Raw genomic sequence first — 22,529 nt, 5'->3', positions numbered from 1 at the left:
CAAACAAAATTAGTGTGGAAAATGTGTGTGCCTCAAAGAAGTTCTCAAACACATTAAGATCTTTAATCCAGTTTTAAAAAATGTCACTTCCCCTTCTCTGGTCTATAAAGATTTTGTGAAAGGAACCATGTCCTTGTTTTTCCAGCTCTATACTTCTTAGTACAGAACCTTGCACAGAAAAAAAAAAAAGTTTAATATATATTTCTATTTTGACACTGACTTTAATAGCACTTCCTCAATAAAATTAAACAATTTAACCAAAATGATGGGATTTCAATCCCAAACTCCCCTTAACCTCACTTCTCCAAAAGAATGGAAATTGTCTCTCTTAAATATTATGATGTTAGCTATCTGCTTTAGAATTTAACTACTTGCTTTTGAATTTTCTAGAAGCCATTCAGCTCTTATTAAAGTCCCAAGTTTTCTACCCCAGTTAATATACTTTGTGCTTTTCCTGGAAGTCATTAAATTCAGTGCTTGATAATAACTAAAGCTATGTTGGGAGATTCTGGCTTTCCTTCCCTTTTCTTCCTGAAATAGGGTCTTATAACCTAGGTTCACCTGTAACTTGCTCTGTGGCTAAGGATGGTCTTCAACTTGTCCTCCTTCCTGTTTCCAAAAACCTACTAGGGAGCAGTCACTCACCTGGCTGGTTAATTAGAGATAAATATCATAGACTTTCCTGCCTAGACTGGCTTAGAACTATGATCCTCAAATCTCAGCCTTTTGAATAGCTAAGATTATAAGTTTGAGCCCCTGGTACCCAGCTTATTAAAAAATGTCTATATATTATCTTTTTTTGCCAGCCCTAGGACTTGAACTCAGGGCCTGGACACTGTGTCTGGCTTCTTTTTGCTCAAGGCTAGCACTCTACCTTTGAGCCAAAGCGCCAATTCTAGCTTTTTTCTGTTTATGTGGTGCTGAGGAATCGAGCCCAAGGCTTCAAGCATGCTTGGCAAGCACTCTACCACTAAGCCACATTCCCAGCCCTATATATCATCTTTTAACATATTTAAAACTTTTCTAACTGGGCTGGGAATATGGCCTAGTGGCAAGAGTGCTTGCCTCCTACACATGAAGCTCTCGGTTCGATTCCCCAGCACCACATACATATATGGAAAACGGCCAGAAGTGGCGCTGTGGCTCAAGTGGCAGAGTGCTAGCCTTGAGCAGGGAGAAGCCAGGGACAGTGCTCAGGCCCTGAGTCCAAGGCCCAGGACTGGCCAAAAAAAAAAAACAACTTTTCTAACTGAGGAGAAACTGTTCTCCCAGGGGTAGGCAATGCTGAGGGATAACAAAGGGTTTAATGGTAGCTTGCTCTCAAAATGCAGATAAGCCAACCCAGAGCCACACCTATTTGTGGTACTGGGGTTTGAACTAGGGATTTATGTGGCTAGGCGGTAGCACTACTACTTGAGCCATATCTCCAGACTAATCTGGTACTATTATTTTTTCTATATTATCCGCTAACAGCTAGCAGCTAACAGGCACTTGGGACCTTAGACCCCTCTAGAATTATTCAAACTATCCAGTCTTTCTCATAAAAACTCCAAGAAAAGTCCTGTATGGTTAGGGAGGTAGGTTAGTGGTATATCACATTTTTAGCTTGGGCCAGTCCTTGAGTTCCGTCCTCAGCACCACTAAAAAAGAAAAAGGTGAGCTGGTGGCTCATGCCTGTGAATCCTACTTATTCAGGAGGCTGAGATCTGAGGATCTTGGCTGAAGCCAGCCCAGTAGGAAAGTCTGTGAGACTCTTATCTCCAATGAACCACCAAAAGCCAGAAGTGGAGCTGTGGCTGAAGTGGTAGAGTGCTAGCCTTGAGCATAAAAGCTCAGAGCCAGCTCCAGGGCCCTGAGTTCAAGCCTCAGGACTGGCACACAAACATATACACTCACAAAGGTCATGTGACATAATATACCTTGTTTTCCTGAGCCTCTTCTGTGCCTCCTTTCGTTACTACACCTGACTGTGACTTTATGTGACTATGTCACAAAAAATTCACATAAATGGACAACTTAAACACACACACATCCTTGACTTTTTTTTTTTTTTTTTTTGGCCAGTCCTGGGGCTTGGACTCAGGGCCTGAGCACTGTCCCTGGCTTCTTTTTGCTCAAGGCTAGCACTCTGCCACTTGAGCCACAGCGCCACTTCTGGCTGTTTTCTGTATATATGTGGTGCTGAGGAATTGAACCCAGGGCCTCATGTATACGAGGCGAACACTCTTGCCACTAGGCCATATCCCCAGCCCCCATCCTTGACATTTGAGACTAAAGTTCTATAACAAATTTTAAAATCTGTTATACTCTTTAAATTGCCTTTTACATTTTTATTTTTCTGATGTAACACACATGCACGCGCACATGTACACACGTGCATACACACACACATGCTATTGCTGGTGCTTCAGGGCTTGGGTGCTGTCCTTTATCTTTTTTACTCAAGGCTGGCATTCTATCACTTGAACCACAGCTTCATTTCCAACTTTTTGGTGGTTAATTGAAGAGTCTCATGGGCTTTTCTGCCCAGGCTGGCCTCTTACTGTGAGCCTCAGCCTCCTGAGTGGCTAGGAGGACTACAAGAATAAGCCACCCATTTCTTAACAAAACACAATGTTCATCTTTAAGAAAGTATGACTAAGCTGAGCACCGGTGGTTCCTGCCTCTAATCCTGGCTATTCAGGAGTCAGAGATCGGGGGATCGCAGTTCAAAGCCAGCCTGGGCAGAAAAGCCCATGAGACACTTATTTCCAATTAACCACTCAAAAACTGAAAGTGGTGTTGTGGCTCAAAGTGGTAGAGCACTAGCCTTGAGCTAGAGAATTTCAGGAACAGCACCCAGGCCTTGGGTTCAAGCCCCATGACTGACAACAACAAAGAAAGAAAGAAAGCAAACAAGAAAGCAAGCAAGCAAGAAAGAAAGAGGAAAACAAAGAAAAAGAAAAACAACAACAACAACAAAGAAACCATGACTAAAGAAAACAACAGTTGTTATGGACAGAATATATTCTACCAGAATCTAGTACCATATATGTTTGGAAAAAGGACACAAATTATCACACACTTTGGGTTTATAGCACCATTGGATTTCAGTTCCACAGAGGCACAGAACAGGAATAAATCCCAGGTCCACTAACTGCTTTCTAGTCACAGGCAAAGTATACAGGCTTTATGGTTTGCACTAACTGTGAGAATGGAAGAACAGAAAGCCCAAAATGCTCTTTTTTTGTTTTTGTTTTTTGCTAGTCCCTGGCTTCCTTTTGCTGAAAGCTAGCACTCTACCACTTTCTGTTTATGTAGTGCTGAGGAATTGAACCTAGAACTTCATGCATGCTAGGCAAGCACTCTATCTGCTAAGCAAATTCCCAGCCCCCAAAATGCTTTTTTTTTTTTTTTTTTTTTGGCAGTCCTGGGGCTTGAGCTCAGGGCCTGAGTACTGAACCTGGCTTCTTTTTGCTCAAGACTAGCACTCTGCCACTTGAGCCACAGCGCCACTTCTGGCCATTTTCTGTATATGTGGTGCTGGGGAATTGAACCCAGGGCCTCAAGTATACGAGGCAAGCACTGTAGCCATTAGGCCATATCCCCAGCTCCGAGGCAAGCACTCTTGCCACAGGCCATATTCCCAGCCCCATAAATGCTCATTTTTGAGAGTTCAGATGTACCTATTATCCTAATGTGAAGTGTGTGTGTGTGTGCATGAGTGTGTGTGTGTGTGTGTGTGTGTGTTTACTAGGGCTTGAATTTAGAGCCCTGAAGTTTCATGGCTCAGGCTCTACCACTTGAGCTACACCTCCAGTTACTGTGTTTTACTGGTTAATTAGAGGTAAGATTCTCTTGGAAATGTTTGCCCTGGCTAGCAAAACCTGATCCTGATCCTCAGATCTCAGCCTTCTGGGTAGCTAGGATTTCAGGCATTATCCACTGGCACCTAGTTAAGTGAATTCATTTTAACACAAGGCCATTGATCAGCATTGACAGTTTCTTCCTCAGGGTTTAGAGTAGCACGGAGTTGTCCTATCCTGCTTAAACCAGAAAGAAATACATAAACTGTCTTGCTCTGCCTTGAACTGTGGAGTTATCATTTCCATTGACTTCCTTCTTAGATCCAGGAGTCAGCATTCTCCCAAGCTACTCTTTTGAGGCTGAAATAACTCTTCCTGGAATTTGCCTGTAAAAAAGAAGCAAATAGGCTATTTCTTTTTCTTTCTTTCTTTTTTTTTTTTTTTGGCCAGTCCTAGGTCTTGGACTCAGGGCCTGAACACTGTTCCTGGCTTCTTTTGCTTCTTTTTGCTCAAAGCTAGCACTCTACCACTTGAGCCACAGCGACACTTCTGGCTTTTCCTATACATGTGGTGCTGAGGAATCAAATCCAGGGCTTCATGTACACGAGGCAAGCACTCTACTACGAGGCTATATTCCCAGCCCCTAGATAGGCTATTTCTTGAATTCATTTGATATTTCTTCAATTGTTTTTGCTGATGAAAGCCTATTATTATCTCTCTTCTTCCTCACAATCTCCCAAGGTAACTTCTCAAGCTGTGATCTTGAGTCTCTTTGCATTTGGTCTATTTATAAGTTGGCTGTAACACCAAGCAGCCAATGTAGACAATTTTGCTCATAATGGCCTTTATTCAAGGTGCCTCCCTGGGTCCTTAGGTCACCTGGAATTGAAGTAACTCTACTAATGATTGAGCTGACCATCAGTGTGGAGACCCCTTACTTGAATGTCACCACGAATGGCCTCCCTTGTTCGAAGTGGATCAAAATTTCTAAGTGAATTACAGAATCCAGCTTGAAGAATGCCCAGCAGCTTTTAAACTCTGACACTGCAGTGGTCATCAGTATGCTTGAAAAGTTGCTAATATCATGCTTTTCAAAAAATCTGTGCAGTGCAAAAATATTCTGCATATTTGTTAAAAATATGTTCGCCTCTTCTAGTTATATTAGCATACGTGATATTCTAGAACTGCAAACAAGCTGCCTTTTTGCTAATATGTAAATAATAGCCACTTCAAACACTGAAGACCAATAGCCTTGAAATTGCAAGAAATTGAGGAAGAACGCACTTTTCAGCCCTCTGAGAATTGTGCTATAAATGCTGAGAGTAAGCATAAAGAAAATGGCTGTAGTGGAGAGCTGGGTAAGTGCTAATTAGCTAGCGATTTTTTTTTTTTTTTTTACTGCTGAGCCACACTTCTAGCCCAATGCTAGAATATTTTAACATGTAAATGAATAGAAAAATGTTTACTTAATAAGAAAAATTAAGGGGCTGGGGATATAGCCTAGCAGCAAGAGTGCCTGCCTCGGATACACGAGGCCCTAGGTTCGATTCCCCAGCACCACATATACAGAAAACGGCCAGAAGCGGCGCTGTGGCTCAAGTGGCAGAGTGCTAGCATTGAGCGGGAAGAAGCCAGGGACAGTGCTCAGGCCCTGAGTCCAAGGCCCAGGACTGGCAAAAAAAAAAAAAAAAAAAAAAAAAAAAATTAAGCACTGGTAGCTCATGACTGTAATCCTAGCTACTCAGGAGTCTAGATCTGAGGATCAGGGTACAAAGCCATCCCAGGCAGGAAAGTCTGTGATACTCCTATCTCCAATTAATTACAAAAATCTGGAAGTAGAGCTGTGGCTCCTAGTGGTAGAGCATTAAGCCTTGAATAAGAACTCAGGGACAGTGGCTAGGCCCTGAGTTCAAGCCTAATGACTGACAAAAACATCAAAATAAATATCTTACTACTCATGAGACATATAGCTTATCATCAAATAATGGTATTGTAATGAGTGTAATGGGGATGATTTGCTCATTATTCTAAAACTCAAATTTAGATTCTTTGCTCATTTCACTCTGGTCCTCATTTGTATGAAGGACTACATCATGAAGAACCCTTCAGTAGGTGCTTGTAGAGAAGGGCACTTATGGAACTATAAGGCTTTTTTTGAAACAAAGCTAATTCCCTCCTACTTGCCCTTGCCCTTATTTGTGGGTTCTTGAGTTTCCTCTGGGGGCTTCATGAATGCAGCATGTCCAGTGAGTCAAGCACAGAACAGCAGAGGCTAGTAAGGCAAGTGTGTGTGCTTGTGTCTGTGTCTATTTTCCAGGTAGGCACTGTCTGTGCAACCAGGGCATAGTACTCTGTGTGGATGTCCACAGCTGATGCTGTCTGCATCCCTTTCCACACTTCTGGGGAAATCTGGAGACAACTCATGGTAATAAAAATGATGCTCCCAACCTTGGCCACATTGTGGAACCACCTAGGAGACTTTAAGAACTAGGGGTTGGAGGCATGGCTCAGTTGGTAAAGGGCTAGCCAATGAGGGAACATGGCAGGTATTGATTTAGAGTTCCAGTCTTGGACCTAAAAAAATAAAAGAATGAAAAGAACTAGGCATGACTGGGCCATGACTCTTTGACTTATTTAATTAAGTGGTTTGGGGTGTGGCCTTACTGTTGAGATTTTTTAAAAGCCCTCCAGAAGATTTTTAATGTGCACTGCCTAGATTCAGTGATGGTTAGTAGATGCTTATTCTGTATAAGCATTTATCAAGGACAAAGGCACAAAGATAACCTGTAGTCTACTGTAGGCTATAGTAACAAGTAACTAAAAGGGGCAAGTTCAAGGGAAGGAGGCGGGCTCCATATAACTGTGCTCCATATAACTACCAAATAATCTCCTCCTCCAGACCCAAGGTGATCAGAAAATATCTCATGGAGACAGTGGCCATTGGGATGGGCTTTAAGGAAATTAAGATCTCCATAGGTAGATATTGGCAGAGTCGAAAGAGAGTTATGTGATTTGAAAGATGTTATGCTGCATGGGGTGTACTTTCTGAGGGGCTGAAAAGTTCTCTGTCATATTGGGGATCATGCCAGCTTGAATACTCCAGGGAAAAACAGGTGGTACCTATCAGTTGGGACTACCAGTTAGAAGATGAGGCAGTACCATCAGGAGAACTGTATGTTGGGGTAGGGAATGATGTGCTGGTGGAATCTGGGCTGGGACTGAATGAGAAGCAGCTATGACCAGAGGCAGCAAGACCAGTAGAGGTGTTTTTTTTTTTTTTTTTTTTTTAATGGTTGAAATCAGAAGTACTGAGGGAAATAGAGAAAATGGAAATCTGAACTCAAGGACTCAGGGGAGTAGAAAGGAAGGCCTGAATATAAGAGGGATATTAGAATTTATAGGACTAATGGATTGATTGGACATTTATCTGGATTATTTGAATGTGATGGTGTCTAGAAATCATTAATCTTGGTTGAGGAATGGCTGGCTTATTAAAATATTATATATGCTGGACACAAATATATCTGTGGAACTAAATTTTCTTATTCAAATATCCTTCATAATTGAATGCTAACAGAATTCTTAAAGCAAGGCATTGTTTTGTTCAGCATAGCAGTTCTCAACAAAGGGAGATTTTGCCTCCCAGGGAATATAAAGCAGTGTTTTTAGAGAGCTGGCCACAACTTGGGAGAGTCTGCTGCTGGCATCTTGTGTTATAAACTATCCACAATGCACAAGACAATCACCCACAACAAGGAATTATCCATCTCTAGATGTCAGGAGTGTTGAGGCTGAGAAACCCCATTTAAACACAACCTATAGCTCCCATTTCAGGAATTTTTAGGTTCATTGTATTTTGATGCTACAGCACCGCCTAGTGTTTAAGTGGATCTCTCCCAGTTCCTGTTGAACATGGCAGAAAGGATTCAGAAAGCTGATGAGCTCAGCTGCAGATGTGCCTCCCTGGGAAAACTCTCTAGGGTTTACAGAAGTAGATGTGTTATGATGCCAAGTGTACAATCCAGAAGTGATATTGGAGGTAGACAGTAACATTTTGTTATAAGAGATTTCACACCAGTGCTGGTGAAACATTTTACAGGTATATCTATACTTATCTACTTAATTACAGTGGCTGTGGTTTACTACTGTTATTGCTCACACAAATGCACACACATGTGTGCACATGCACACCTACAAAGAAAATAAAACCTAATAGTTCTACTGAATAATGGACTGAAAACTTTCATATGACATTTTTAAGTTTGTTTTGTTATCCTGTAGATACTTATGTATGTATGTAGATAAGTATATATGTACTTAGTATGGAGTTTGAACTTAATACCTTGCATTTGTTCAACAAGTGTTCTACCATTCGAGCTATACCGCCAGCCCTAGTATTTTTTAAATTAGGAACAGGTAGAGAATAAAATGCCCTTTCTTTTTCTTTTTGTGCCCATCCTGGGGGTTGAACTCAGGGTCTGGGCACTGTCCCTGAGCTTTTGTGTTCAATGCTAGCACTCTACCACTTGAGCCACTGCTCCTTCTGGCTTTTTGGTAGTTCATTAGACATAAGGGTCTCATGGACTTTCTTGCTGGGGCTGGCTCTGAACCTTGATCCTCAGATCTCAGTCCTCTGAGTACCTGGGATTAGAAATCTGAACCACTGGTGCCCAGCTTGAGATATTTTTTATAAGTTATGAGAAAACAGGCTAAAGAGCACTGGAAATTTCCATTTGCTAAAGAATACATCTTTATCTCAAGAAGGAAGCCTTCTCTATGCCTTAAATATTATCTCTCCCATTAGACTGTAAGCTACGTAAGGGCAGGGACTGTCTTATATTTGCATCTTTCATGTGTCTAGCATAATACCTTATACAGAATAGATCCACAACTGATTTTTTAAGTGAATGAATTTATTTTTGTACTGGGAATCTTTGCCTTGAAGCGAAGAAAGTTTCAAGCCTTTCTAAGCAATTCCTACTTCTATCTAAATTGCTTGAGTAAGACGCCAGCTAAGGGGGTAGGGGGTACAGGGAACACCAGAGATCCGGGCAAATGGAACTGACAGCAGACGCCTCCAGTTTATCTCTCCAGTGAGCTGGAGTGCACTGTGCTGCGGAGCTCACTCCCATTGGCAGGTTTTAGACTGGTATGTGAGTTGTAGGTTCCATCATTCACCAGCCAATTCTTATTGAATGTCTGTTTGATGCTAGGTACTCTTCCAGGTTCAAGATATATGGCTATGCACTGGATGCTAAGAAGTCAGTAAGTTCAGAGGCAGGTTTTGAATAAGTGGATTACTATGAAGATGCACATATCCCTTATGTCCCTTTCCTTTCCATTTCCCCATGTAGCATAATATTTTCTACACAGAAATGCAGTTTGATCAGTGCCTGCTCTGCTGTGGTGAGATACCAACTCTCCCATCACTGCCTCTTCCCATTTGCATCTTTTCCTTCTTAACTGCCACCTGTACTTCCAGACTTTGGAGGAGGGGCAGGAACATGTCAGGTGAGATGATAATTGAAGCTGTGTGTGTGTGTGTGTGTGTGTGTGTGTGTGTGTGTGTGTGTGTGTGTTGGTACTAGGGTTGAACTTCTTTTTTGCTAACGGCTGGTATTCTACCACTTGAGCCACAGCTCCACTTCCAGCACCGCCCTCTCCTTTTTTTTTCTTCTTTTTTTGTGGAGATAGGAGTCTCACAGTCTTTCCTGTTCAAAATGTGATCATCAGATCTCAGTCTCCAGAGAAGCTAGGATTACAGGCATAAGTCACCGGCTGAAGCTGGCTCTTTTTAAAATGACCTTACAGCCCTGCAGAATATTTTTCTTTTTCTGATTGATTTGTTAATAGGCCTTTTTGTTCTAGAGTCTAGGCAGATGTAGTCAGAAAGAAGAAAAAAAAAGTAGTTCCCTATCCAAAAGAAAATGGTATGGCTAAACTGCTAGGGCTCTATTTTGGCCACAGAATAAGCACATTGTACAATAGTGAGTGTTGCTGGGATTTGCTTTTTTTTTTTAATATCTCAAGCGCAATTTGGCACTTTATTATGTGGCTGCCTACACCAGGATGTATAAAGCAAAAGCATTTCACCACATTTGTGGGTTGTACAGCCTGATTTTCTAATGCTGAGTGGAAGCTGACTGAATGAATTCACTAAAACTACTGCTACCACTGTGACCAGTAATAGGTGCTGGTGACCTTCCCACCTGTTGCCTTTGCATTGCTGGGTGAAACCATTATATCCTATGGTCTTCTCAGCCCAGGCATAGGGCCTCTAGTTGCCCCTAGTAGGGGCTGAGCATCACTAAGAGAACAGGGTCCAAGAAGCAGGCTAGCTTTTCCCCAAAGCAGTGGACAGCAGTGGTATGACATCTTTGGTTCATGTGTATTGTCTACTTACATTTTGTGGTGTTCGTTGTTGTTGCTGGAATCTGTAGGAGGCCCAGCCCTATAGCTCTCCCTCAGCTAGAGTGTGAGCTCCCAGCCAACCTTATTCAAAGCTTCTTGCCACAGATCCAGCAGCGTGGGAACTCACTCAAATCCAATTGCTTGAAACCTCTGCCTGGCTTGCCCTCCTGCCCTCTCCACAGTCCGCCCCCTCAACACCGCAGCCACCCAGACATCCTTAAAGCTCATCGCTCTCCACCACACTCCGAGAAGAGCAAGAATACACCACCGTGCTTTCCATGGAGGAAAAGGCAGAAAAAATGTCAAGTCCTTTACTAGTGAGAGATCCATAGCGACTGCCGCTGGGTCGGATGGACATGGGTGGTGGGATCTGCTGGTGCCATTGAGCTGGAAAATGGATCAAAAAAAAAAAATCCGTTAGGTGCACCTAGTTCTTACTCCAACACACCTGATGGATTCTTGGTCAAACACTTGGTGTGTGTTTGTGTGTGTGTGTGTGTGTGTGTGTGTGCACACACCAGTACTTGGGCTTGAATTCAGGACCTAAGTGCTGTCCCTTAGATTTTTCACGCAAGGCTGGTACTCTTCCACTTGAGTCACAGCTTCCTCTGACTTTTTGCTGGTTGACTGGGTATAAAAATCTCATGGATATTTCTGCCTGGGCTGGTTTTGAACTGGGATCCTTGAATCTCAGCCTCCTGAGCAGCTAGGATCACAAGCATGTGTTACTGGTGCCCAGCTTGGTAAAGCATTGGAAATACCTCATTTGCAAAAGAGTGGGATAAATCTTCCCTTCCCAAGAACAGGGAAACTGGATTGGTGATCTCATAAGCTCCAGTTCCAGGGGTTAGAGACGGGGCTCAGATAGAGCAACAGCCAGTGAGTGAAACCAGAAGGTGCTGAGTTCAAGTCCACATCTCAGAAACAAAACAAAACAACAACAACAAAAAACACACAATGAAGCTCCAATTCTATACTCTGTGATCCTAACTTATTGAGAATACAATTCCTATAAGAAGGAACAGTGGGAGAGTAGGGTGATTTCTCAAAATTATTTCCTCTTTTTCGCACAGCATGGCATCTTCGAGTGACTATGGACAGAGGACTACAGAAGGTGGGATGGAAACAGAAAGATGGGCTCAACCCTCTGAGAAGTGACTTTCTCTCCTTCTAACTTTGTTATGCAGCTATTGTCTACCTACGCACCCACAATCAAGGTGAAATAAGTTAGAACAAGAAGGCAGTCTGAGTAAGAGGTTAGGCACCTCAGCAATCAGCTGTAGTTACAGGCTAAAGGGGAACTTCAGAGTTCCCATGTTCACCAAGCACTCTTCATACAAGGAACCATTTGGCAGACATCATCCTGAGGCTCAAACATGACCTGAGTGAGACGCCCACCCAACACTGCACTGCCATCTGTTCATTCAGAAATTCCCAAGCCATCTCCAGATTCGGTTTCTGGAGATCGTGATGTGGAGAAAGGGTAGGGTGCTGCATTATGGGAGTTCTGGGGGCTGGAGAGCTAGGCCCTTCACTTATCATGCTGATTTCTAGACTGACCTTTGGTTAATTTTATTATCTTTAATCAGTGTTTCAGAGTCTAAGTTCCTCTGAATGAATTGAGAAAATCAAATTTGAGAAACCACAAAACTAGGCTGGAACTGATTACCATTCCACAAACAGGCATCTCTTAGCTGGGCACTGTGGCACATACTTGTAATCAACTCAAAAGGCTGAGACACAAAAATCTTAATATGGCTCAAAAGAGTGTTACTCCTGCTTCCTAGCTGTAGTCACTAACCTCTCTGAATAAGTCTTGGTTTCTTCATTATTTAAATGAAGATAGTGATAATTACTGTGATCTTATGGACCAGGGAGGATCCAAGTGTTAATCACATTATTTTTAAAATGTCACCTGACAGTATTATTATTGTTGTCATATTAAGCTCTATTAATAGGGAAGTCTGATTGGGGATTTGAACAATCCATGTTAGTTGAATGAGTAAATATATGAATGGTTTCTGGAAAAAAGTCTTTGAGAAATCCCAGAAGTGGAGAGTTCCAGTGGGCAACAAGCAGCAGGCCACTGTGTCTAGCCACTGTGCTTCCCCCATAGCTGGGATGGTAGATGAACACTACTGTACCCAGCCATTGGATAAGATGGAGCCTTGCAAACGTTTTTTCCCCTGAGGGCTGTCCACAAATGCTCTCTCTGACAGGTTAGTTCAGGTTGCTGGGTTTGTTGTTGTTGGTCACAGGGCTTGAACTCAGGGTCTTGGTGCTGTCCCTGAGCATTTTTACTCAAGGCTAGTGCTCTACCACAATGAATCACAGCACCACTTCTGGTTTTCTGGTCGTTACTTTGAGATAAAAGTCTCATAGGCTTTGAACTGCGATCTTCAGATCTCAGTCTCTTGAGTAGCTAGAATTACAGATGTGAGCCACTAGTGCCCAGCTGCTGGTCATTTTTGAGATAGGGTCTAGCCTCCTGCTCAGACAATCAACCTGTGTTAACTTTCTCATCATAGCAGATGGGTCCCACTGGGCTCCTCTCTTGGTTGAGGAGGGGTCTGGTGAACTTTTCCATTCCAGTTGGCTTTGAACCCTAGTCTCCCAATCTCAGTTTTCCCCTCCAAATCTGGCCCGTTAGTACTAAAATATAGTGTGATCTATCTCATTTACTTATTAAAAGGATGCTACATTTACCCTTTAGGAGTGATTTTAAAACTAGTTATCAAACCCAGATGTTCAACTAAGGACATTATTACCCTTACCATATATATCCAGCCTGGCAGTGCAGGACACAATGCCAGCGTCGTTCTTGGCTGACAATGTATACCATCCAGCATCTGATTTCTTGGCTGGCTGAATGAGGAGGCAGACATACCCTGTTGTGTCTTGGTGCATACTGGAGAAAGGAGAGAATATGCCATCTTTTATTTAGGGATAGAAGCATCTCTGGGGCTTAGGGAAACGCTTAGAGCTTTTTCTCACTAAAGGGAAAAAAGGGGAACTCAGTGCAAGGCAAACACAAGGCCAATGTGAAGGTAAAAAGATGTCACAAGGGCAGGGGTGTGGATAAGAGGTAGAGTACTTGCCAAGCATGTACAAAGACACGGGTTACATCCCCAACACAAAGAAAGAGAGGGTGAGGGAAACAGAGAGCAGGGAGGGGGGAGGGAGGAGGTGAAGAGAGAGACAGAAGGGAAGAAGGGAGGGGGAGGAGAGAAAGGAAGAAAGGAAGGGAGGGAGGGAGGGAAGGAGGAAGGGAGGGAGGGAGGGAGGGAGGGAGGGAGGAAGGCAGGCAGGCAGGCAGGAAGGAAGGAAGGAAGGGAGGAAGGAAGGAAGGAAGAATGCTGGGAATATGGACTAGTGGCAAGAGTGCTTGCCTCCTATACATGAAGCCCTCAGTTCAATTCCCCAGCACCACATATATAGAAAACGGCCAGAAGTGGCGCTGTGGCTCAAGTGGCAGAGTGTTAGCCTTGAGCAAAAAGAAGTCAGGGACAGTGCTCAAGGACCTGAGTCCAAGGCCCAGGACTGGCAAAGAAAAAAAAAGGAAAGAAGGAAGGAAGAGGCCGAATGTGGTGCTGTATGCACAAGGAAGGTCAATGAAAGCAAGAGAATTGTAACTTTGAGGCTAGCCTGGAAACCATAGTGAGACTCAATCTTAAAAACAAAAACACCCATAAAAGTCAATAAAACGGTCTGGGAATGTGGCCTAATGGTAGAGTGCTTGCCTTGTATATATGAAGCCCTGGGTTCAATTCCTCAGCACCACATATATAGAAAAAGCCAGAAGTGGTGCTGTGGCTCAAGTGGTAGAGTGCTAGCCATGAGCAAAAAGAAGCCAGGCCCTCAGTCCAAGGACCAGGACTGGCAAAAAAAAAAAAAAAAAAAAAAGTCAATAAAACGAACATAACAGGTTGAGGTTGGGGATGAAGCTATTCAAGGTGGTAGTAGAGGCAGTGCATGGGCCCGATGGTAAGAGTGGGGAGGGGGGCAGGAAGGAGGGGGAAGAAGAGGGAGAGTCATTGTGGCTGGGGGTGGAGAAGCATGTGGGGGACTAGAAGATAGAGAAAAGCTCCCATGAACATGAGAGAGAGCAGGCACTGTTTTTTCAGGTGACTGGAATCTATCTATCTATCTATCTATCTATCTATCTATCTATCTATCTATCTATCTATCTATCTAAAACAGGAGGTAATATTAAGAGTTTGCATTATTATTATTATTATTTTATGATGGTCCTGGAGCTTGAACTCAGGGCCTGGGTGCTGTCTCTGAGCTTTGGCTCAGGGCTAGTGTCCTACCACTTTGAGATACAGCTCTACTTCTGGTTTTTTGGTGGTTAATTGGAGATAAGAATCTCAAGGACTTTCTTGCCTGGGTTGGCTTTGAACTGTGATCCTCAGATCTTAGCCTCTTGAGTATCTAGGATTATAGGAGTGAGCCACTGCTACTAATGGTTCTTTTGTTGTTATTGTTGTTTTTGTTTTTGCAAGTCCTAGGGCTTGAACTCAGGGCCCCGGCACTGTCCCTGAGCTTCTTTTGCACAAGGTTAGCACTTCTACTACTTGAGCCACAGCACTTCTTCTGGCTTTTTCTGTTTATATGGTACTGAGGAATCGAATCCAGAGCTTCATGCATGCTAGGCAAGCAATCTACCACTAAGCTACATTCCCAGGCCCTAATGGCTGTTTTTTTTTTTTCTTTTTTTTTTTTTTTGGCCAGTCCTGGGCCTTGGACTCAGGGCCTGAGCACTGTCCCTGGCTTCTTCCCGCTCAAGGCTAGCACTCTGCCACTTGAGCCACAGCGCCACTTCTGGCCGTTTTCTGTATATGTGGTGCTGGGGAATCGAACCTAGGGCCTTGTGTATCCGAGGCAGGCACTCTTGCCACTAGGCTATATCCCCAGCCCCTAATGGCTGTTTTTTAAAGAAAACCTAAAGTTGGGTGCCTGTGGCTCATGCCTGTAATCCTAGCTACTCAGGAGGCTGAGATCTGTAGATCACAGTTTGAAGCCAGCTCAGGCAGAAAAGTCTGCGAGACTCTTTATCTTCAATAAATGACCAGAAGTGCCAGAAGTGGCACTGTGGCTCAATTGGTAGAGGGCCAAGCTTGAGCATGAAGAGTCTCAGGGACAGAACCCAGGCCCTGAGTTCAAGCCTCACAGCCAACACCCTCCCTTGCCCCCCAAAAAGAAAACATTGCTGATGGGTGGAACAAGAGTAAAACTGTCTTACTGGTCTGGAGTGTGGGGGTGTGGGGGTGTGGGGGAGTGTGGGTATGTGTGCGCGCATGCGCATGCACATGAATTCAGGGCCTTGCATGCTCAGTTAGCTTTTTCTCTCACAGCTGGCACTCTACCACTTGATCCATGCCTCTAATTTCAGCTAGCATTATACCACGGGCACCCAGCTTTGCTTGCTCATGTGTATAATCTTGGCTACACAGGAGGCTGAGATCTGAAGAAGCCCAGGCAAACAAGTTTGGGAGACTCTTATCATGAACGGTGGCAAAAACTGGAACTAGAGGCTTTGCATTCATGATCCTCCTGTCTCTGATTCCTGAGTGTTGCGAATACAGGCATGCTCCACACCACACCACCAGGAATAAATTCTTGGTATGCACAATAACATGAATGAAACTTCAGAGCATTATGCTAAAGGAGAGAATCAAAAGTGCAGGACTTATTTGGGCTCCTTAACAAACTCCACCAAACATGGCTGTCCTCGTGGGGGTGGTGGCTGCTGTACCTGATCCTCTCTCTGGTGAAAGGGATGGTCTCGTTGTCTTTCTTCCAGTAGAAGACCGGTGGGGGCATGCCAATCACGCGGCACTCCAGCCTCACGGGGTGGCCCTCAGGAACGCCGCTGTTCTGCAGTTTCTCCAGGATCACAGGGGCTTTCTTCACTTCTTTGGCTGAATAAGAAAAAAAGATTTTATTTGAAAAGCAACTGGCTTACTGGATGGCTCATGCCTGTAACCTTAGCTACTTGGGAGGCTGAGATCTGAAGATCTTGGTTCAAAGCCAGCCCATGCAGAAAAGTCCACCAAAAAGCTAAAACTGGATGTTTGACTCAAGAATGCCACACACTGGTAGAATGCCAGTCTTGAGTGGAAAAAGCCAAAAATGTGAGAGAGTGAGACCTTGAGTTCAAAGCCCAGAACACACACAGAAAGAAGGAAATAGAGAAAGAAAGAAGAGAGAAAAAGAGAGGAAGGGGGCTGGGAATATGGCCTAGTGGCAAGAGTGCTCGCCTTGTATACATGAAGCCCTGGGTTTGATTCCTCAGCACCACATATATAGAAAATGGCCAGAAGTGGTGCTGTGGCTCAAGTGGCAGAGTGCTAGCCTTGAGCAAAAAGAAGCCAGGGACAGTGCTCAGCCCCTGAGTCCAAGCCCCAGGACTGGCAAAAAAAAAAAAAAAAAAAAAGGAAGGAAGGAAGAGGAAGGCGAGGCAGGTGGGCAAGTGAGCTTGGGTTCACACATCCAACTTATTGTGTTCTGAAATTTAGTAGAGTAGGCTGCCATCTACTTCACCTCTTTCTGCCTTTATTTATTTATTTTGTCAGTCCTGGGTCTTAAACTCAAAGCCTGGGCACGTCCCTGAGCTTCTTTTGCTCAAGGCTAGCACTCTACCACTTGAGCCACAGTGCCACTTCTGGCTTTTTCTGTTTATGTGGTACTAAGGAATCAAACCCAGGGCTTCATGCATGCTAGGCAAGCACTTTCCCAATAAAGCCACCTTCCCAGCCCCTCTTTCTGCCTCTTAATGAGGCTCACTGCCTTGAGGAAGTTCTATAAAAGGTTAAAAAAAAGAAATGGGCCAGCTACGTCTGCACATCCCAAGTGAGACAACTATAGGGGTATACACAGGAGATGTGACTGCTTAGGAATGGCAAAATTAAAGGAGTTTTTTTTTTTTTAAGTTGCTGGTCTGACTTATGAGAGACAATATACTCACTATACTAAAATTCATCTTTCTTTTTTGTTTTTGGATGGGTTTATTTCACAGAAAATAATATTAATGTCCCCATGCATTTTTTAATGTTGAAAATAAACCTCACACTGACAGAATCATACTATTTTTTAAAAATCCCACAAAATCATGCTTCCTCAGGAAGCTTTTCTTTTAGCCTCTTTTACCCTCCTCGATCATGGCTCCAGAGTTAAAGTCAATGTTTCTGTAACATTGCCTGAAAAAAGGCAAAAGCCTGTCCTTACAAGAATTTGACCCATTCTGACAAGGACCCAGGCATTTTGCCACAGATTGTGTGTCTATATTTGTGCAAAAGCTTGGAAAGAAGTTACGCTTGGGGTGGGGGGTGAGGTGGGGGTAGGGGGCATCCCAGCAGTAAAACTTACCTACTACAGAGAGCTCCAGACTAAAGGAATTCTGCCCAGTTTTGTTGGTAGCCAAGCATGTATAGGTCCCTGCATCACGTTGGGTGAGTGGGTCAATGAGCAGAGAATGGACTCCCGTCTCCCTGACCAGCATCTTATGTGTGGCATCTGGTAGCACAGGTTGGCCATTGAGCAGCCATGTCAGCTCTGGGGGCGGTAGGCCGCTCACCTAATAAACAACAAGACAGCTGAAGCAAACGACAGACTGATGACAGGCAGATTTATTTGGTGGCTGAGTTCTTCATCCCTATTTGGCACCAAATATATAGTGTGAGAAAACCTAGTGTAGTGAGACGCTCTCTGCAGGAGCCCTGGGAAGAGAGAGGGGTTGAATGAATGGCTCCTTGCATGTAAACTCTGGTGTTCTGACCCCTTTTCAGATCTTGAATAAACCATGTGGTTGTATTCTAAAGATTAAAAAAAAAAGAAAAAAAGATCAATGAAACTAAATAGCTAAACTAGGCCTGGTAGCATCAATATCAGAGCTGATACATGGCTAACATTCCTAGCAAGCAAGAGTTAGATAAGAGAAAGCTCAGATATTAGTTAAGGGCTCTCAAATTGTACTGCATTTTATAATCCCATGGGGAATATTTATCTCAATGCTGGGTTACAAAGATGAAATCAGAATCTCTGAGAATGGAACCCAGGCATTGGTAGGCAATAGTCTATAGAGGGGGGGGGGGCAATTAATCTGACTATTTAGGCAGCCAATGGAGAACAAGAGCTGCCTTTAGAAGTGGGCCCAATGCTTACTCATTCGCAGTTAAGGTTGCTATGCTGTTCAGCATAGTTGGGGTCGGCAGGTCAATTCAGTTTCTTGTCATATGGAGAAGACACAGTAGTGCATATATATCCTGCTCAACTGAGGCCTAGCTATGGCTAGAAAATTGAAACGCGGAATTGCTAAAGGTGATGGTGGTGGGTTACACAAGGAACCATATTTTGCTCACCACAGCTGCCTCACAGACATCTTTTCAGGCATATATATATATATATATATATATATATGTATATATATATATATATATATATATATATATTTCCCCCCCCAAAGGCTATAGCTCACAATGATCACTTAAAGGACACAAATAACACACTTGTGATATGTGCATAGTAATCAAAGTTTTCCAGGCACCCTATGGCAATCATATCACTTCTTTATCTTCTGAAAACAAAAGGCTAGCTTGATGCAATGCCCATGTAATATTTAGTAAGATAGAATGATTTTTTAAAAAATTATGAAATAATTTTGTCTAGTATGAAATGTTTGAGTCTATTGAGGGAAAAAAAAACAAAAACGATTTATCTTCCTTCTCCATGACCTTCTCCTCTGAGGGAGAAAACAACAACAAAACCCACAAGACAGATTCTAACAAAAATAAATGCAAAAACAACCAATCTCAAACTCTGAACAGGTCTGCCAGTAAGGCCCGGCGCTGAGAGTCTACCTTACAGTCCAGGCGACAGAGGCACCCTTCATGAGCTACCATGTCTCCAGGAGCCTGCAGGAAATGTGGTCGGAAGAAGCGTTCTTGTAGGGGCTCTTTGTCTCTTTCTTGCACTCGAGACCTTCCCCTGTAATCAGTATGTTGAAGTGTCAAATATAAAAACCGATTTTCAAACTTAAAACCACAGGCAATTAGCAGGCTGTAGGGAGAACATTTTCTGTTATTTTTGGAGGGAGATGTGTGAATAAAAACTTTAATAATAATAACAATAATAACTGGTATGGGGCTTGGTGTAAAATAACAAATGGTAAGTATTTCATATACTGTAGGATTATCTGGGAGATCTGTAATCAAATAGGCCTTAGCTTCTTTCTCTCTGAAGTCATTTGGTTTAAGTGGCTCAGCAGACCCTTGCTCTGTGGGCTTGACCAGTTGTTCAAAAGTCATGTAAATAAATAAATCAGCATTCAAGCTGAGCCTCCACTGACAGCCAAAAGAGAAGCCCTGTTTGTTCCCCAGAATGAGGCAGCTGCAATTTTTGTGTCTTTGGATAATAAAGTTTAACCTGGCTCTAAATTATGGCTGGACTATTAGAGATCACCAGGAGCTTAAACTGGATAACACTAACAGCAACAGCTGCTTAAAAAAACAAACAAACAAAGAGGAAGAGGAGGACAAAGAGAAGGAGCAAGAGGAAGAGAAGGAGGAGCAAAAGGAGGGGAAGGAGGAGGGGGAGGAATAATTGTTGCAATAGTACTGAAACACAGTATCTGAAACATGGATAACTATTTTTGTTCCTTTGGTAAGTCACATTTAATTCATCCTTGTCAGCAACTATAGAATTCTTTGCTAAGACTCTGTGGCACCATCAGACTTAGAGGGAAAGCCAGGCTCGTTCTTCTCAGAGGGCAGAGAAATCAGAGAGGAAGCAAAGCAGTTGTTAAAGTGGAGACAACAAAAATATTCAATCCAGAAACGTGTAATCATGACAGGTTTCTGCTTTGTTATAGAAAAGCCAGTAATTTAATCTAAGGGTATCTGATTTCTATATTATAGGCACCGGTCCTACCAATAGTTACTATTGGGAACCAGTGAAATTGTGCCAAAGACCAGTTCTTCTCATACTTGAATATACTGGTGAACTGCCTGGGGTGGGAGTGGTGGGGGCAGGGGGGGTGGCCGAGGAGTTTGTTAAAACACACTCTGAGGAGCTTCAGTATGGGGCTTGGGAATCAGTCTTTCAGACAAGCTCCCACTGGATGCTGGAGCCCAGTAGGGGCTACAGTACTGTGAGGGATAATTGGTAGACCCAGGAACTTCACTCATCTTAGTAGGCTGGCACAGGGAAGGGCTCGGGGAAGGGCGAGTCCTCTGTTTTTACCTGTGAGACTGACCAGCAGGTGTTAGTCGGCTGCGAATGGGCAAACTCTGCACCATCAGGTGGCCAGAACAGCTGATTCTTCCCTGAGAAACAGAAAACACACAAGCTTACAGGAAGAAATCCACAATTTTTTAAATTGATATTTTTTTTGTGTGTTGTAACATGATAATGTGTTTTTTTCTGTCACACTTTTTTTTTTCCTGAGGAATGAAAATAATATAACTACTTAAATCCTTGCTACTATTCTAAGGGGAGAGATTTTTTAAAAGAGAATATTGTGATGACTTTTTTTTTTTTTTTTTTTTGCCAGTCCTGGGGCTTGGACTCTGGGCTTGAGCACTGTCCCTGGCTTCTTTTTGCGCAAGGCTAGCACTCTGCCACTTGAGCCACAGCACCACTTCTAGGTTTCTGGTGGTTAACTGGGAGATAAGATTCTCACAGACTTTTCTGCCAGGGCTGGCTTTGAATAATGATTGTTAGATCTCAGGCTCCTGAGTAGCTGGGATTACAGGTGTGAGCCACTGGAACCTGGCTTGTTTATGTTCTCTCTCTCTTCTTTATCTTTCTTTTTTTGGTGCTAGTCCTAGGGCTTGAATTCAGGGCCTGGACACTGTCCTCAAACTTTGTTGTTTAAGGCTAATGCTCTACCACTTGAGCCACAGCTCCACTCCTGGCTTTTTTTCTGTTTTTTTTTTTTTTTTTTAAAATTCCAATCCTGGGCTTTGAACTCAGAGCCTGGGCCCTGTCCTTGAGCTTCTTTTGTTAAGGCTAGCACTCTACCACTTGAGCCATAACACCACTTCCTGCTTTTTCTGTTTATGTGTACCAAGGAATTGAACCCAGTGCATGCCAGGCAAGCATGCTACCACTACTACACATTCCCAGCCCTGCCTTATCTTTTATGGGAATCTTAAGACTTGGCTTCATTCAAAATGACAGTGATAGGGGCTGGGGATATGGCCTAGTGGCAAGAGAGCTTGCCTTGTATACATGAGGCCCTGGGTTCGATTCCCCAGCACCACATATACAGAAAACGGCCAGAAGTGGCGCTGTGGCTCAAGTGGCAGAGTGCTAGCCTTGAGCAAAAGGAAGCCAGGGACAGTACTCAGGCCCTGAGTCCAAGGCCCAGGACTGGCCAACAAAACAAAACAAAATAAAATGACAGTGATAGCTTTCCAATATTTATCAAGAAATAACAACTAAGGATTGAGGATTTAGCACAGTGGAAGAGTTCAGTCCTCAGCTCTGAAAAATAAAAGTAAAAAAGGAAAGAAAAAAAGAAAGAAAGGATACAATGAGTTCCAGGACCATTTAAAGTCTTTGGAGTAATTTATCTAATATTTAAAGAACAAAAGTAACAAATCATTCTTTGGTAGAATGATCTCTCTTCATGAAAATCAAGGAATGGGTAAACACAAGATTTAGCCCAACAGGTCTGGAAGAAACACACATAGTCAAGAGAGACCAAGGTTATCTGCAAAGGATGAAATGTTGAGTGACCTTTAGTGGCAAACGGGTCTTAAATTGTGATCTATGCTTGAGTTACACGCAGTCACAATGCTCATTAATTTTCCTCAGCAACCCCTTAGTAACTAGCACTTCTCAAAGTCTCATTCATAACCACATCAACTGCTCCTTCCTCAGGGTGGGGGACCCCGTGTCTCCACCTGGGGGTTGGCTGCCATGATGGTGTAGTTGCCATCGTCATCATTGGTGGTGGATTCAATGTGCAGAGAACATGTCCCATCTCCTTCGCGCTGCATTTTGCAGTGTTCGTTTCTCTTAGAAATCTGCTTCCCATCTTTGAACCAGTAAACCTGAAAATAAAGAGAATCCAGGAATGGATAATAGGGAAGTCCTGTTCCACACATCCTTAGAGCCTAAAGAAGCAGGGAATCGGCTGAGGTCGGCAAATTACCATCTCTCTAAGACAGGCATCCTTTGCAAAACACTTGGGAAGAAGTCAAAACACTTTCAAAATGAAGGTATAATACATTCCTCTATCTGTTACTAAGTAACATTTGTAAGTAAAAAATTCAGCCTAGGTGGGCTGGGAATATGGCCTAGTGGCAAGAGTGCTTGCCTCTGATA

The 22,529-nt window shown here is 43.3% G+C and overlaps 1 protein-coding gene across 1 annotated transcript in view; it reads right to left on the bottom strand.

Moving 5' to 3' along the window:
- Positions 1–9,513: 9,513 nt before the first annotated feature.
- Mypn (myopalladin) overlaps positions 9,514–22,529 on the bottom strand; it is a 76,837-nt gene continuing 63,821 nt past the window's right edge. The window contains exons 14-20 of the mRNA XM_048338881.1: positions 22,106–22,255; positions 20,439–20,521; positions 19,058–19,184; positions 17,568–17,775; positions 15,955–16,120; positions 12,971–13,104; positions 9,514–10,583 (exon numbers count right to left, since the gene is read on the bottom strand). Of these exons, the coding sequence (XP_048194838.1) occupies positions 10,414–10,583; positions 12,971–13,104; positions 15,955–16,120; positions 17,568–17,775; positions 19,058–19,184; positions 20,439–20,521; positions 22,106–22,255 (1,038 nt within the window). The 3' untranslated portion in view covers positions 9,514–10,413. The remainder of the gene's footprint in view (positions 10,584–12,970; positions 13,105–15,954; positions 16,121–17,567; positions 17,776–19,057; positions 19,185–20,438; positions 20,522–22,105; positions 22,256–22,529) is intronic.

This window comes from Perognathus longimembris, chromosome 2 (genome assembly GCF_023159225.1).
Source record: "Perognathus longimembris pacificus isolate PPM17 chromosome 2, ASM2315922v1, whole genome shotgun sequence".
NCBI lineage: Eukaryota > Metazoa > Chordata > Mammalia > Rodentia > Heteromyidae > Perognathus > Perognathus longimembris.
This window is presented reverse-complemented; position numbering and strand designations above follow the sequence as displayed.